At 27.3% G+C, this 16,524-nt stretch overlaps 1 protein-coding gene across 1 annotated transcript in view; it reads left to right on the top strand.

Annotated features, from left to right (window-relative positions):
• Positions 1-15,755, top strand: part of LOC107437907 (trypsin-1) — a 34,617-nt gene extending 18,862 nt beyond the window's left edge. The window contains exons 4-6 of the mRNA XM_016050045.4: positions 2,260-2,534; positions 5,822-5,976; positions 13,142-15,755. Coding sequence (XP_015905531.1) covers positions 2,260-2,534; positions 5,822-5,976; positions 13,142-13,303 — 592 coding nt within the window. The 3' untranslated portion in view covers positions 13,304-15,755. The remainder of the gene's footprint in view (positions 1-2,259; positions 2,535-5,821; positions 5,977-13,141) is intronic.
• Positions 15,756-16,524: the final 769 nt, after the last annotated feature.

The following is a 16,524-nucleotide window of genomic DNA, read 5'->3' as shown; positions in this document are numbered from 1 at the left end:
ACGGTATATGCAACAGATACTGTTAACACAAAAAAAAAATTTCCCATTAAATTATGCTATTACCAATAAATAAAACTTTTTATTTTCATGGAAAGCTATACTTTATTTTTAAAGATTCCAATAAAATATTCTTCAGTATTATGAATATGATTTTTTTCAATTTATGCAAGTTACATGAAAACAAATTTTAATTGCATAAATATCAACATTCCAACAACCAATTAGTTCAAAAGAAAACAAACCTTAAAAATGTTATATAAGTGTGACATCCAATGGTGCAAAATGCAAAATGTAATCGTTCAAAGTACAACACCATGTTGCATTGTTGTTGATGCTTATCTTAACTGGTCTAGTGAATAAGCTGAACAGTTCAATGAGTCTCTATACGTTTAGAAAATGCAAGGAAATGGATCTTTGTTTCAAATCTTCCCTCTCAAATGCCAGGCAGCAGAAGATCATTGGATCGGGTGTGGAATTTGAGTTTTACACCATGTTGTACCTTTGTAAGATTCTTCTTTCTCAATTTTTTTTCTGAAGTGTATAAAAGAATTCGTTCACCCAAAATTATATTAAAGTAAACTTATATTCTACTTCTTACAAAATTGCATTGAATTGAATTTCATGAGAATCCAAATTGCATATATTTAAGTGCATGAATATACAAATTCAATGAGCTAATTAGTTTTAAAAAAAAGCAAGAAATGAATGTTATAAAAAGTAGCATCCAATGGTTCAAAATATAACATGTGGTTGCTCAAGATACAACACCTGTTGCACCTTTGATCCATTCTTCTTTCTGAAATTTTTCTTAAAAGTGTATATCAGAATTCGTTCGTAAAAAATTATATTAATATAAAACGTATAATGTTATTCCTAAAAGCATTTCTAAGTTTTTAGAATTGTTACTTTTGTATAAAATAATAAAAAGTTGAAAAATTGGCTCCAAGATGCCATCCTCTGACTTAAGTATTCCCTGTATGTATATGCATTCCCTTTTAAAATAACATGTAACCATATTCTAGCACTTCTTATTCGTTTCAGAGAATCACATCAATAAGTCATATCCGTAATCCTTGTACAAAAATGGATAATACAATAAAAAAATCATTATATATTATCTAATATACACCAATAAAAAAAATTTTTTCCATAATCCTTATACAAAAATGCAGAATACCATAAAAAAATCCCTATCATTATTATTATCTTTTACATCCGTGTGTGTGGGGGGGGGGGGAAGAGTAATCGACAATGTTTACCGTCATCTATGAAAAGGTATCCCAACATAGAGTCGAGTTAACATGTCTTATATACTAGTGAATTGTAGTTGTAATTTAGTAGTGGTAGATACGTTACAGTACTCCCCCACCAGAATTATAGCTGTGATAGAATTCGATGCATGGATGCCACTAGTTGTTGTATTTGTGACAGACCGGGAGAGCTGGATTAAGGTGACCGGGTTTTTGAACATTAGTCATGAGAGCTGTATTAAGATCAAGGTCGTAGTCGCTCCTGTGTTGCCTTTAGCAGTCGGGTATATGCAGGTTGACGATGTGTGTGATCGAGACGAGACTGAGTAGCAACAGTGCGAGGAGGTGCATAACGTCGCAGTCACTAGTAGCAAGTCAACTGTTCAATGTGTACCATCCATCGAAGTAAGCGTGTTCAGATAGAAGTGGGCGTTACTGCCAAGGTAGGCGTGTTCACATCACGTCCGGGTCACCAATGTGGGGAGGGGAGAGTAATCGACAATGTCAACCGTCATCTATGAAAAGGTACCCCAACATAGAGTCGAGTTAACATGTCTTATATACTAGTGAATTGTAGTTGTAATTTAGTAGTGGTAGATACGCTACATCCGCTAAAAGAAAATTGAAAATTTCTCAGCATTCTGATACAAAAATATTAAATACCATAAAGCAAAAAACATTATACAGTATCTTTTATATTCCTTTAAAAGAAAATTGCTTTTTTTCTCGAATCTTGATACAAAAATATAGAACACAATAAAAAAAACATTGCTGATTATCTTTTACGTTCTTTTAAAAGAAAATTGCGCATTTTTTTCAAAATTTCCATACTAAAATATAGAATGCATTAAAAAAATCATTATATATTATCTTTGATATGCTTTTAAGAGAAAGTTGTATTTTTCCCTAATCTCGATACAAAAATATAGAATACAATGAAAAAAATCAATATATATTATCTTTTATATTCCCTTAAGAGAAAATTGCATTTTTTTTCTCTCTATTCTAGCTATTCAGCAAAACATTTCACTGTAAGAGTTGGTGAGTATGATTTAAGTCAAGCAGAAACAAATCATTCTGAATCAGACTACCGTGTTGAGAAGATATTCAAGCATCCCAAACTATACCAGCCAAGAAGGTATAATAATGATATAGCTTTGTTGAAACTCATGAAGCCCATTGGTTACGAAAGTTACGTATGGCCAGCTTGTCTACCTGACCACGAAGAAGACTTCTCTGGTCAACAAGGAACGATAATGGGTTGGGGATTTCTGCAAGAAAACGGTAACACTTCCTATGAGCTTATATCTATGTGAATATTGTGTTTAAATAATGAATTTGTTCTTTTCTTTATTTGTTATACTTTCTCGCGTTTATTTCGATTGAAACTGTGATTGGATTCTAAGAGGTTTTTTTTTTTTTTTTTTTTGCTCTATATCGAACTCGACTATCAAAGGGATAGGAAAATTCTGAATATGCTTCTAATTCTTTTTATTTAATTTTTATAAATAGACTGAATAAAAAGAATAATTTCTAAAAATAGGATAAATAAAAATATGTTATTTATAAGCCAGTGCTTATCGCATCATGTGAAATACAAGGTTGTCATTTAATCATAATTTTTGTTACAAGGTATGAGGTAATTTAGATTCTTCATTCATTTTTTCTGATAAAATTATTAAAATATAATTCTGCAGTCAGCATTGTTTTTGCGTAAATTATGCTTAAAAAAACTATCAGCAGTATCCAAACCGGTTTTCATTAGTTTAAACTATAATAAAACTAAATTATAATAAGCAATATGAAAACAGACAAATGTGCCGTTTTAAATTAATTACTCGAAACAACAAACAGCATAATTTTATTGCTTTACATTTCTGAAAGAAAAAATTACTGAAAGTTCTTAAAATAATCATTCACTACTTCTCCTAATCTAACAAAACGTCACCTTTATTTTTAATCTTTTGCCGACTGGCCTGTGTAGGGATCAGGGAACTGGCCTTGGCTCAAGGTTCAAATCCCGGGCAGGGCATGGATGTTCCTTCATTCTCTGTATGTCGAAAGGTCATTCTCCAGGTGGGCATTGGAAAAAAAATTTAATCTTTTCGAAAAGGTGTTAAGTGAGAAAGAAAAGAGCAAATTAAAAATTTAATCTAAAATCCAAGATTAAAAAGGAAAAAGCCTCTTAAAGGTCCAGCTCAGCCAATTAATTGCCGATTTCAAATGGAAACTTTTATTTTATTATATATTCTTACATACGTTTCAAATAATATTTTATTAATAAAAATTTTAATTCCATATATTCCATAAACTTAAAAGAAAAAAAAACTTTTCGTTGGTTATTGGAATGTTTAAGCTCACCTTATGTTTAAAAAATTTCTATTTAATTATAACTAATTTACTAACAAATGAGAAACGGAGAAACTTAAGCTATATAATATTTATTCTATTTGCTTCGCAATATCTTCCCTTTACAGCGTTTGCCCTTTAAAAACTGTACGTTTCATTTCACACAATATTTTGTATTACAAATTAATTTTTAAAACAAATTAAGACATAAATTTTATTACGTTTCAAATTACAGATAGTTTAAATTATTAATTACGTGTAATTCTAATTTTTCTTAATAATATTAAATTAAATTTAACATCTATGTTATATTTTTTCGTACTAAATGTAGGCAAAGATTGTTTAAATTCGGTGATTTGTTAAGTATTTGCATAATAGTTATACATTGAAGCTTTCAACATTTAAATATGTCGAGAACATTTTATGTTGCTAATAGAAGTTATTCCTTGAGTATTTAACAGAAACATTTCCAGTTCATTGTATCTAAAAAATTAGATGCTTATTTAACTTATAAATTTTTGAGTAATTTACTATATTTCATATTATTTTCAATTAATGAAGCATATTTATGCAATATTGCATACCTATATTCCATTATTTATTATAATACTACCTAGTTTTAAAAGTATCGGAAATGTTAATCACACAAAGTTAATCCCTAAAAGCTCTTTAAACAAAATTTTAAACAAAAGTTACTTCAAACTGTATTTTTAAGTCATTAAATGTATTATTATTATGTTTAATCATTGATATTTACGAAATTATTCTTATATAATATATTTGTATATAAATAATTGTCATTAAAAATTGCAGTTTAGTAAAATTTTCTGAAAATCTTGAAGCACAGAATATTCTATTATCAGATACAATTATTAAAATAAAAATAGTGAAATGAAACATAATTAATGTTAAAATTTGAAAAATATTTTTTTATCCAGAAGTTGATTTTTAATTTAATATGCATTAACTTTATTTAGCAAAGGTTTGATTAAAATTTTTAAGCTATTGGTATAAATTATATTTAAAAACTTTGAATAGTATTACTTTAAATATTATACTTTATACTTTAGGAATAATACTTTAAATATTATAAATATCTACAAAATATAATTAAGTTTCATTAAAATGAAAGCTAAGTCTTTGCATTTTTAGTGAACAAATAAAAATAATGACTTAGGAATAAAGATAAAGCTACATTTATTTAATTTTGTAAAATATTTGAACATTTATCAAATAAAATAAATATTTTAACTTATGATAATTTAAAGTGATTTTAAAAATTCCTTTTAGCTATCGAGATTAATTATTCTCATTTCAGTAGCAAAACTCTTATCAATTTATATTTGACATCGCTTTTTTTAATTATTATTAAAGTTGTGGCATTAAAGTGAAAAAATTCACAATTATTTAAAAATACAAAAATTTATGAACAGTGGAAGAAGTTTTTTATAATAGACTTGCTTATAAATTACTTAATGATTGTAAATGTTAATTAACAACAGAAATAATATACAAAAAATATGGGTTTGTAAATAATTAACTATTTTAATTTGCCATGAAAGGTTTCGCCCGCGATATAGCATCCACTTAATCTCCAATTGCTAAAATCTTAGATTATTGCTATCTGTCGACAATTTTATGACAAAAAGATTGCATTAGACAAATAAAAGTAATAATTCACATTCAACTAAAAAAAAAATTCCAACGATTAAATTAAAAAGTCAGCAAAAGAAATTTTTTCAAGCTCCATTTATGCTCACCCTACAACCATTAGAAAGTTTCTGTTTTCTCATATTATCGTCCTTATTTCACCTTCACTGGTGTTTTAGATTATTTTTGGTTGAGTCCACCATCTTCTTTGGATAAATGGAGGTTTCGCGTATTAAGGAAAGATCGCATACATACAAAAATATCTTCGGATCAAAATACGGTAAAAGTATCCGCACTTCAGATGCATCATTCAAAAAATCTATTTTACTTTAAAATCCATTTTTACTGTGAAATATTATCCGTAATAATTAATTAGAGTGTAATTAATTAGAGTGAAAAATACTCTATATCAGATTTTTGTACCGTTGCAAGTTCCAGTGAAAGAGGATTTTATAGTAAAATGTACGGACACCCTGAGTGCCGGTACTTTTTACCGCAATTCGATCCAAAAAAAATTTAAATGTATGAAATGCATTTCCTCTAGAATTTAAGTAAGTGCTTCATCCTTCCAGGTGGTGTACGAGCAAAGATACTACAAAAAGTTCAAGTTCCTATAATGAACAGAACACAATGCCAAAATCTGTTTGACGAAGCAAAGAAAAGAGTGAAATTTCACGATGGGCAGATATGTGCAGGATACAGAGAGGGGAAAAAGGACTCTTGTCAAGTAAGTTTAACTTAAGAGTTGAATTTTAAATTTTAAAAATATTTAATTCAAAATTTTATTACTCTAATGTTAAAATGCTATGATTTAATCATATTATAAAAATTCTGCACATTCTTCATTTATTGAAGTAACAGATTACGTGCATCATAAAAAATTCTGAATCAAATTACGCTAAAAAGTACCGGCACTCAGGATGCCGGTACTTTTCACTGTAAAATACATCTTTACCAACTCATGTTACGGAACAAAAATCTAATATACCTAATTTTTACTGTAATAATTACCATAAAATCACAATTTTAATAAATATTACTGTAAAAAGTAGGGCATGATAGTTTGCGGCAAAAATGGATTATATGATTATATGGTAAAACTGAGTTTACTGATAATGCACTAAAGTGTCTATACTTTATACCGCAATTTGATACTGAATTTTTTGTATCTTGTGTGCATCTTTGTGCCCTGGGCAGAGAATTGAGTCAAGTATTCGGACCAAGTTCATATTCACTAAATAACGGTGCAGCACAAATAGTAAAATTGCTTTTTAGAAATCCAAAACATCAGTATATAAAATATTATCAATATAGCTTTTAAAAAAACTTTAGTCAAATTTAAAAATATTTAGGTTTTCTAAATGAATCCAAAGTTCCATTTTTTCTTACCAACAACGTAAATTTTAATTTTTTTTAAATAATTAAAGAGGAACTTTTAGTTTTTAAGTTAAAAAAAACGTTGATTTCAAAATAACATAAAAAAATTACGTATGAAATATGACTGAAAAATTAAACTAACGCAAAATGTATTGAAATAACCTAACCTAAATAATAAATAGACGACTGAAAATGTGCTTAGTTGTCAATGAAAATTAACGTTTCCCTCTAAATTTCAGGAAGTGTTTTAAATGCTAGCTTTTTCTTTGCGATTATTTTGCAACGACTTTAAATTTTTAAACCTGAAAATTAAAAGTTACTTTTGTTTATACATTTAAAAATATAAAATTTACGTTTTTTAATCAAAACTTTAAATTTTAGGCCCATTTAAGAAAGCCTAAATAATTTTCGATTTGACTAAAAAAATTGTGGAATATGTGACTGTGGTTTTTTTTTTTTTTTTTTTTTTTTTTTTAATCGATTTCAAGTTTTGAATTACGAAAAAACGCTTTCGTGATACTTCTCGAGATAGGGGACTTTCTGGGTAAAACTACCTCCCTTTTTGCTTCATTTCGAGGAGAGAACCTTCTTTTACCTGTTAACATGACACTCCCCCCCCCCTGGAAATGTCGTATTATCTTGCATCAAGCAACACAACTGAGTATTTTTTTTTATCTTCGGTCTGCAGTATGGTTTAATTTGGCTCAAATAAGTCTAGCGTTTAGGCAATAAATTTGCTTCAAAATTATGTAATGAAGATATATTGATCTAAAATAATACAAATCATTTGCACATAAAAGAGTAATCGATAATAATAAATTTCTGTGCTTTTCCTTACATTAATGAGTAGCAATTATATTATTAATACTATACTAACTACGCATTATGACAATTATACTTATTATAATGTTATATATGCTTATTCTAATGTTATACATTAATTTATAATTATATTGGTTTTACACATTATTGTCTTTTAAGTTGTAATATGATACAGAGATATTGATATAAAATTACTCGATACATTTATTTGTGATAAAGTAATTAGTAATAAATATTTCTTTCGACAAAAATGTTTTAAAACTCATTAAAATTGATATTTCATACATAAAATTCAAACAAATAATAGATTTCAAATGAAATATGAAACGTAATTAAATTTTAAGTTAGTTAAACATTAGAAAAACTAAATTTATTAAGACGGCATGAAATTCATTCATTTGAAATATAGCGAACAATGTTTTGAACTATATGTTAAACTTAATTAAATTAATTTAGTTAAATAATTAAATTAGTCACGAATCACATTCGTGTAATTACTAACATCGTTGCAATCATAACGCACTGATGATTTCATTTATGTGTATCAAAATTTGTTAGAAATTTTTAAATATAATTGCATTTCTATTGTTATTAATACAGTAGGTCTATGATATTAGATTTCGTTTGCATTCCATTACAGCAACTTTTTTAATGTTTTTGAATTTTAAAGTAATAAATGTTTCAATATTTCATAAAAGTGACCTATTTTATGAGTTCTTTTCTTTTCTTAAATAATTCATGTTGAGTGAAGTAGTATTTTATTAATTACTGTAACTTTGTCTTGTCAATAATAAAAGGGCATAACATATCTATTATAGCATTTCAAATATTAATCAATTGTAAGTATCATGTTTTAAAGCTCTCAACTCTTCTGTATTATTATATTTTCAAAATAGCTAGTTGGTTTAGCTTTTAAATAACTTTTTAATAAAACTTTTTAATTTATCTTACAATATTTTAAAATCAAATAGGCTAAAAAAGTGGCTTTTGAAAAGAAAAGTCCGTATTATAATCTTATATAAAAGAATATAATTGCAATATAATTTTTTAAACATAATAGCATTTCTATTGTTATTAATACAGTAGGTCTAGTTATTGGATTTCATTTGCATTCCATTACAGCAATTTTTTAATGTTTTTGAATTTTGAAGTAATAAATACTTCAATATTTCATAAAAGTAACATATTTTATGAGTTCTTTATTTTTAAATAATTCATGTTGAGTGTAGTAGTGTTTTGTTAAATTTTGTTAATTACTGTTGTTAATTACTTTGTCTTGTTAATATTAAAATGGCATAACATATCTATTACGGCATTTCAAATATTAATCAATTTTAAGTATCATATTTTAAAGCATTCAACTCATCTGTATTATTATATTTATAAAATAGCTAGTTGGTTTTTATTATAGTTACAACGTAGCTTTTAAATAACTTTTTATTAAAACTTTTTAATTTATCTTACAATGTTTTAAAATCAAATAGGTTAGATGAGTTAGATAACTTTTGTTTTTGTTTTTGTCTTGAGTTAGATAACTTTTTAGTTAGTAGTGTCATCTGCTGATAAATATTGTAAATAATTTCGAAGCTTATAAAGAATGATTCTTAGTTTTATAGCAACACGCACAAAACCGTTATCCTTTTATTTAATTTTTTCAGGTGATTTCAGAAATCATCAGTAATTTCTAGAACACAAGACACAAAAATCGCTTGTATACTTTTCTCAGATGTATTTTTGTCATAGAAATAAATGTATATAAAATGCATTCTAAACACATTGCAACATTACATAATAACTTCACCAATACACTTACAATTTTTAAATTTTAATTATTATTAATTTGTAGTATCCGGACTTTAGTTGTACTACAAGTAACATCGCATCCATACGATTTTACTTTAGATTGAATAAAGATTTTTATTTAATTCAAATTTCCAAATATATAGTGAATGCAACATACATCAAAATATTTAAAAAGCAGCCTTTAAGACTCATAAAATTGTTACATTAGCTATTATTTTTAAATTAAAACAATCACTATATAAGTTTACCTTTTATTTAACATCAACAGGAGTCTTTTATTGTGAAAAAATTATGTAAATCAATAATTATCAGAGAAATCTTTCAAAAAACATATAATCACTCAATCCATAAGAAGTGTACTAACAGCAAAACAGAGTAACTTCATTCTCACAAAAGGAAATCCATATAGGAATCTTGAGATGACAGAACAAATATATTCAGAAACTATTGACAAAACTATTAAACTAAATCGAAGCCTAAGGCTAAGGTAAAATCCTAAAATAAAATATATATTGATCGAATGCCTTCCCGACAAACCCTTATATGACTTGATGTATAGGGGAGAGGGGGGCACATGTGAACAGGGGGCACATGTGAACATGGTATGTTTTACCAATATGATTTGAAATAAAAAATCTCGAAAAATTTTCAATTGATGGCAGTACTAGTCCTACCTCTCTGAAAAACTTTCAGAACAATGAGACATTTTGTTGATCTATTCTGACAATTTCTTTGTATCAGCTGGTGTTGCATATATTATAATCGCTCGCTTCTCCAAGTGAAAGTATAATATAAATCAACTAATAAACTAAAATTAACTATTGCAGATCATTATATGAACATTCAGGTAAGTTTATGACAATTATTCTTTTTTTTTACTCAATTAAAAGTTCTTTATTTTTCAAGTTAGGTTTAAGAAGGATGATGGGGGCACTTGTGAACAAAACATCTGGGGCAGATGTGAACAGTTCACAAGTGCCCCTACATAGTATTAAGATTATTATCCTCATGATATTATAGGTTTAAAAAATATGTATGCATTTAAAATTATCATTATTTAATTTTCCATAATTAATTTATTAATTTTTCCTTTAAAAAAATTTTTTTTTATTAAATGGTTGATTGCGCATCACGCATATTAACTGATACACCTGAGAAAATAGAATTGTTAAAGCTACAAATGAAAAGATAGAAAAAATGAAAAAAAAGCATGAAAGAGTATTAGAGAAGAAAGAAAAAGGCCCATTACAACACCCGTGGAACATGAAGTTGCGAAAAACCCAATTACGGATAAATTATTGTACAGCTGAAAAATTATTTTCTCATTGACAGTACTGTTGTACAATTTAAATTCACATAGTAAGCTACAACCCCCTCAGTATAATGCGTATCTATATCTGTTATATTAAAGATTTTTTTTCTTTGAAATATGATGATTGCTTTGTGTTTTTAATCTTGTTCATATGTGCCCCAGGCCTGTTCACATGTGCCCCCAATAGGGGCACATGTGAACAATTGAAGTCATTTTTCTAAAATATTATAAAGTAAAGAAATATTTTATTGAAAAATCTCAAAAAATTCCACAAGACAAAGAAAATACTATTTAAACATATGGACTTCTTTACTATGAAAAATTGATGATATTTTTCGAAAAGTGAAGAAATAAAAAAATTTGTTCACATGTGCCCCCCTCTCCCCTATCTTGAGGCATGCTTTCATTATGTTGAGTATTTTTAAACAAAGAAAAGAGTTGTTAAGCAATTTAGAGAGAATTTCTAAACAAAAGAAAATGGATTTTATTGTATGATTCTTAATAAATATAAACTTTAATCGGTTATGATTTTTTTCAATAAACGTTGAAATAGTGTACCATTTTTAATAATTTTATAATAATGTATCATTTATAATAATTAATTCCCTAGAATTATGTATAATATATAATATAAACAAAATTGGAAATCCAGCCTAGTATTGCAATGTCGAAAATAGAGCGGGAAATACAAAATGATTAAACGTATCTCACATTGTCTAGGCATCTCATTCAGTACCAAGTATGATTGTTTCATACTTTTAATTAGTGTGATTATAATTTATTAACATTACTGTACACCCAGTAATATTTACCAGTCTCCGTTAAAATTAATTTCGTGGTTCAACTAGTAGGTTCATAATTAACTCAGTTTTCTTTTATGAGAATGGCATAAAATTTTAATAATCACCAAATATTATAACTACTCGGATAACAACACGGAAAGAAGAAATTCTGATATACCGTGATGTATCGGTGTTTCTGTTTAGAAAAACAAAACAAAAAAAGAACAAAATTTTGATAATAAAGTCAAAATATGCACGGTTTAAAACCCGTCATTTGGTAATTTTTCCGTTCGTACGGTAACAGTTTACCGAAAATTAGCTTTTTAAGAATTACAGTTCTTATTATCACATATTTAATAAAATATATAAAATTGAGTATTAATTTCAACCGAATAAATGGATTTTATGCCCTGCCCTAGGGTATCCAGATAAAATATTCAAAATTTACATTTATCAAATTTTATCACAGGTTATAAAATCATATTTTATTGTTAATTTTACCAATATAATTACCAAAACACTTCAGCAAAAATTATTAAAATTTCTGGTACATATTCCCATAGAACCAGAAACACGATGACTAGAATTTTAGCATATTCTGGTAGATTTGACCATACTTTTTTATATAAGCGTAATTATTGACAGATTAGAGATTGCGCAGAGATAACTTATTTAACCAAAAAGAAGTTAACAGAAAGTAAATAAGAGCAAAATATCTCTGAAAGAAAACTCCTTCCCATGGTTGGTTAGTTGTTTGGTGTCGTGTCATGGACAGAAAATAATTTTAAATGTGATCAAAGGTCCTATATACAACATCTAAAATTCGAAGGCAATTATCTTCATATAAGTCCGCCCACAGACTGTCACTTATTTTTTGCAATTGCGCCAGTATAGCGGGATGGTTGAAAAGATGTACGGGGGTTAATTCTATGTCTGGGCAATTTTTGCAGAGGCAGTAAGTCCTTATTCCGTCACCATGAGTCTTCATCCCCCTAAAGTGTCCTGTCCGGAGTCTTGTTAGTGTGCTGGTGAGAGTTCTATTGGTACTGATTTCATGTTGTCGGTGTTTGATTTCGATTTTCTCATCATTGAATTTTGCCTTAGTCACTGAATTATCGCTGAGAGAGACATGAGTAACTTTGCTGGTGCTTAATTGTCTTACCCCTTTAACTCCTTCCCATATATACTAATAAATGTAAACTTCATTTTGTATTATGAACTTCATTTTATAATACTATGAACTTTATTTTTATAATACTATAAACTTTATTTTTTATTACTAGGGAGGTAGGTAGGTATTTATTTACGTCGCACTAGAGCTACACAATGGGCTATTGGTGACTGTCTGGGATACATCCCTGAGGATGATCCGAAGACATGCCATCTCAATTTTGATCATCTGCAGATGGGATGGCACCCCTGCTTTGGTATCCCGATGACCTACGCGAAGTCGAGCACTTTACGGTAGAACAGTTTAACGAGAACCGTTACCACGCACCCCCGGTCTCTACGCAGGCTGATCTAAGTGGTCATCCACCCGCTTACTGACAGCAGCCAGTGATGCTTGACTTCAGTGTTCTACTGGGAACTGTGTCTTTATGATCAGTCCACTGCGAGACTTCTTATTACTATAAACATCATTTTATTGCAGTATCTACTTCAAAAATCTCTTACATTTTTTGCTGTGTATCGATATAAAATCGGCTCAATTTATTTTAATTTTTTCGCAATATTTATTATACAAATACTTTTTTTAAGGAAATGTTTAAATTCTTAATGATTCGCCATTCTTTCAGGGTGACTCTGGTGGTCCATTGGTTGTTAAGAAAGATGGCTCTTTTACGGTAGTTGGCATAGTATCTGCTGGAATCGGATGCGCAAGACCTTTGTTACCAGGAGTTTATACATCCGTGGCACATCACGTACCGTGGATCCATGAAACATTTGAAGAAATTTAGTTTAATATAGATTTTGAATTTTTTTTTTCAATTTATAAAAGTATATTTGCGATCCTCGGTTTCAAAACCAGCAAGATCAATTTTCAGAAATGTTACAGATGTAACAAAATGAATTTCTCATGCAGGAAATTGGATAAAATCCGATTTCCTTAAATAATTATTTTAAAGATACTTTCATTGTCAAAATTAGTTTACTTTTGGAATAAATTTTATTTTTTAAAAAAAAAGTGTTTCGGATCGAGCTGGTTTTGACTTGAAAAACCTGGTTTAATACCAAAACCGATTAATGATTAATAGAATTATTAATAATTCATTTTTACCTTAAGTTCATGTTTACTAGTTTTCAAAACGTTCGTATTTAATAGGCTAAATTAAAACTGACATAACGTTATCCATACCACTAAAAATTAAAATTAAATAATTATTTTTATGCATATACTTTTAGTTTTCACTATTCCTTTACTTAGTTTATTTTTTTTATTTCGTTTTACCTAACTCAAGACAATATCTTTTATGTCTTTTTAGCATAAAAAGTATTAAATAGAAAAAAATCTAATTACTTTTAAGAAAGTTATTTTTCTCTTGTCGTCTCTAATAGCCTTTTTCCCCTTACTTTTTGTTAAGTTTTTCTGAACCAAAAAAATTTCATTGTCTTGTTTCCATTAATATTAAATAATGTAAACTGTTCTAGGTATAAATTTTGGTTATTTGTTCATCATACCTATTTTTTCGTATCAGTGTGAATAATTTTATTATGCTCCTTAATGCTTCAAATTGCATTTTTAAGTATAATATTTATTGCTGTTGAGTGACATTTTCAAATGCGTACTGAAGCAATTATAAATATTTTCAATTATAAGAAAGTGACATTTTTTTACAATTAAATATTTCAGAATTTACAAAATTTGTAAAAAGATAATACAAAATATTTAATTTAATCTTTTTTCATAAAATTTTAAAAGCAATCCAGGTCATTTCATATTTTTGGAAAATACTAGTTTTGGAAAAATTTTGCAAAAAAAATTAGTTTCAATTTTTTCTAACTTGCAGTTATAAATTCAAATTTGAAAAAAAATTCAATAAAATAAAAAATATAGATTGGTAGTCGTAAAAAAATTAATCCTTTGTAAAATATATAATATAACCCTCAAACAAAGATGCTAAAGCTTCAATCTGAATATTCATTTGCAATTAAACTACAGGCAATAACTTTTTTGTTAATTTGCACAGGACAATCTTTGTCACTTTTCCCGAATTTTAGTCAAAAAAGTAGACAAATAAAATTAAAAAACGCTATCGAAATCAATCAAATGAATCCTCACTTGGGAAATCGGGACTAAAATCATAAAATCAAGAATAGTTGCAAGAGAAAACTTGAAGATATTTCTAAATATCGCTTTGAACGGCAATATACAGGTTTTGAGGTATTTAACCCCACTTTCATTAGTAGTGATTCATTAAATTATGATCCCGTTTATAGATTTTTTGGCTTCTTTGACAAAGTTTCTTGAAATATATAAAAAGGCTGGTAGTTTCGTTACACCTAGGATATACGTTGCGCTGACTTTTATTCGCATTTAGTAGCTTTTTGTACTTCTGTATATCTTTCCTTTCAACATTCAGGATTAAGATAATGATCATTCATTTAGTGCTATCAATTTTAATTATGAAAAACACCATAATCATACGAAACTGAAAAGAAATTATATTTATAAGGATTATGCAGGTATCTTATTACATATAGAATATTTAGGTTAAACTTTTAAGTATAAAATATTTAGCGAATGAGCAGGGCAATTGGGTATGACTTAAATTGTTAAATTAATTAAATAATTAAATGGGTATGACTTAAATTAAGTTACCTAAAAAATTAGAATATTAATTTTAATACACTAAAAAATTAATTACATTTAAAAACTACACAAACAATTAATTAGTTAAAAATTTTAAGAATATAAGCTTTTCGAATAATTTTAGATAACTGTGCTTTTAAATAAATTGCTTGTTCATGTTCTATTTAAAATATTGTTTTGATTCTAAGAATAGTAATTGAATTTAACTTAAATATCCGAAAAATAACAGAAATTATATTCAAAAATTATTGTTTGTTTCAGTTAAATAGTTTTGTCAGAATATATTAAAATATGATTTGCTAATACTTTTATCAAAGTTTTTTAGATAATATTAAGAAGTAAAATTGCTGTTTCGGAAATAAATAATTTTCCACCTGAAACTTCAAGTTTTGAGTTGTTTGAAATCATTTTTCTTTTTCATAGATCATCCTATTTAAAAAGTTGCTTTTAACAATGTAGGCTTTTGTTTTTGTGATAAAAATACTCTAGAAACAAAAAAAAATTACATTTGTATTGATCTCTTTTTTTTAATAAGGTCAAAGGAAATGATCCAGACTTCATGCTTTTATTTCTAGTCATTTTAGAATGCTTGTTATCAATTGTAGATGTATATTACTTGTAATGTATAATTTGAAAATAAATTATTTTTTATCTTACGATTTCGTTTGATTATGTTTTAATAGTAGTCTATGTGTTACCTGCAAAGTATGAAATTGGTCGGTTAAGTATAAAATTTTAAAAATTTCTTGCATCGCCAAGGTCTTGTATACAATACCAAATAACAAACCAAAAAAGTACAAAAAAAATTATTTTTTTTTTACTTTTAATTAGCAAATTTATGATTTTTTAGTATTAATTGAAAGTAATTTCTTAGTGAGACCAGTAAGTTCGTGTTGTATTTTGTTCTCATTAGTTTGAAAGACATACATTTTTAGCAATCGCTTTGCATTTCTAACTAGCTGTTAGAGATGTAAGAAGAAGAAAATTACTAAAAAATTAATACTGAACAGCACTTAGAAATCATACACAAACTGAAAAAAAATATTCGTTGAGTAGAAAATCACCTTTTGAAATACTTAAACAACACAAACAGGCTTTAAATTGATAAACACTAGGCATAACTAAAATAGCAAAGGATGCACCATTATCTTAGGAGCTAGTATCAACTACTTATTTTATAAATCTTAACCCTAAAAGAAATCTGCACGGTGAGCGAAAATATTATCCAGTGCTACATACATTTTCATGCTACATACATTTTCAATTAAAAAAAAAATATGTATAAAATTATAGCTGCATTTATTATAAAAGTAATTTTAGACATACATTACCACATGTGTTATTAAGTTCAATTGCTACAGATAAAAT

Source organism: Parasteatoda tepidariorum, chromosome 2 (assembly GCF_982258835.1).
Source record: "Parasteatoda tepidariorum strain Cologne lab strain chromosome 2, Ptep-v5.0, whole genome shotgun sequence".
NCBI lineage: Eukaryota > Metazoa > Arthropoda > Arachnida > Araneae > Theridiidae > Parasteatoda > Parasteatoda tepidariorum.
The sequence above is the reverse complement of the archived record's forward strand: the minus strand, read 5'-3'. Positions and strand labels throughout refer to the sequence as shown.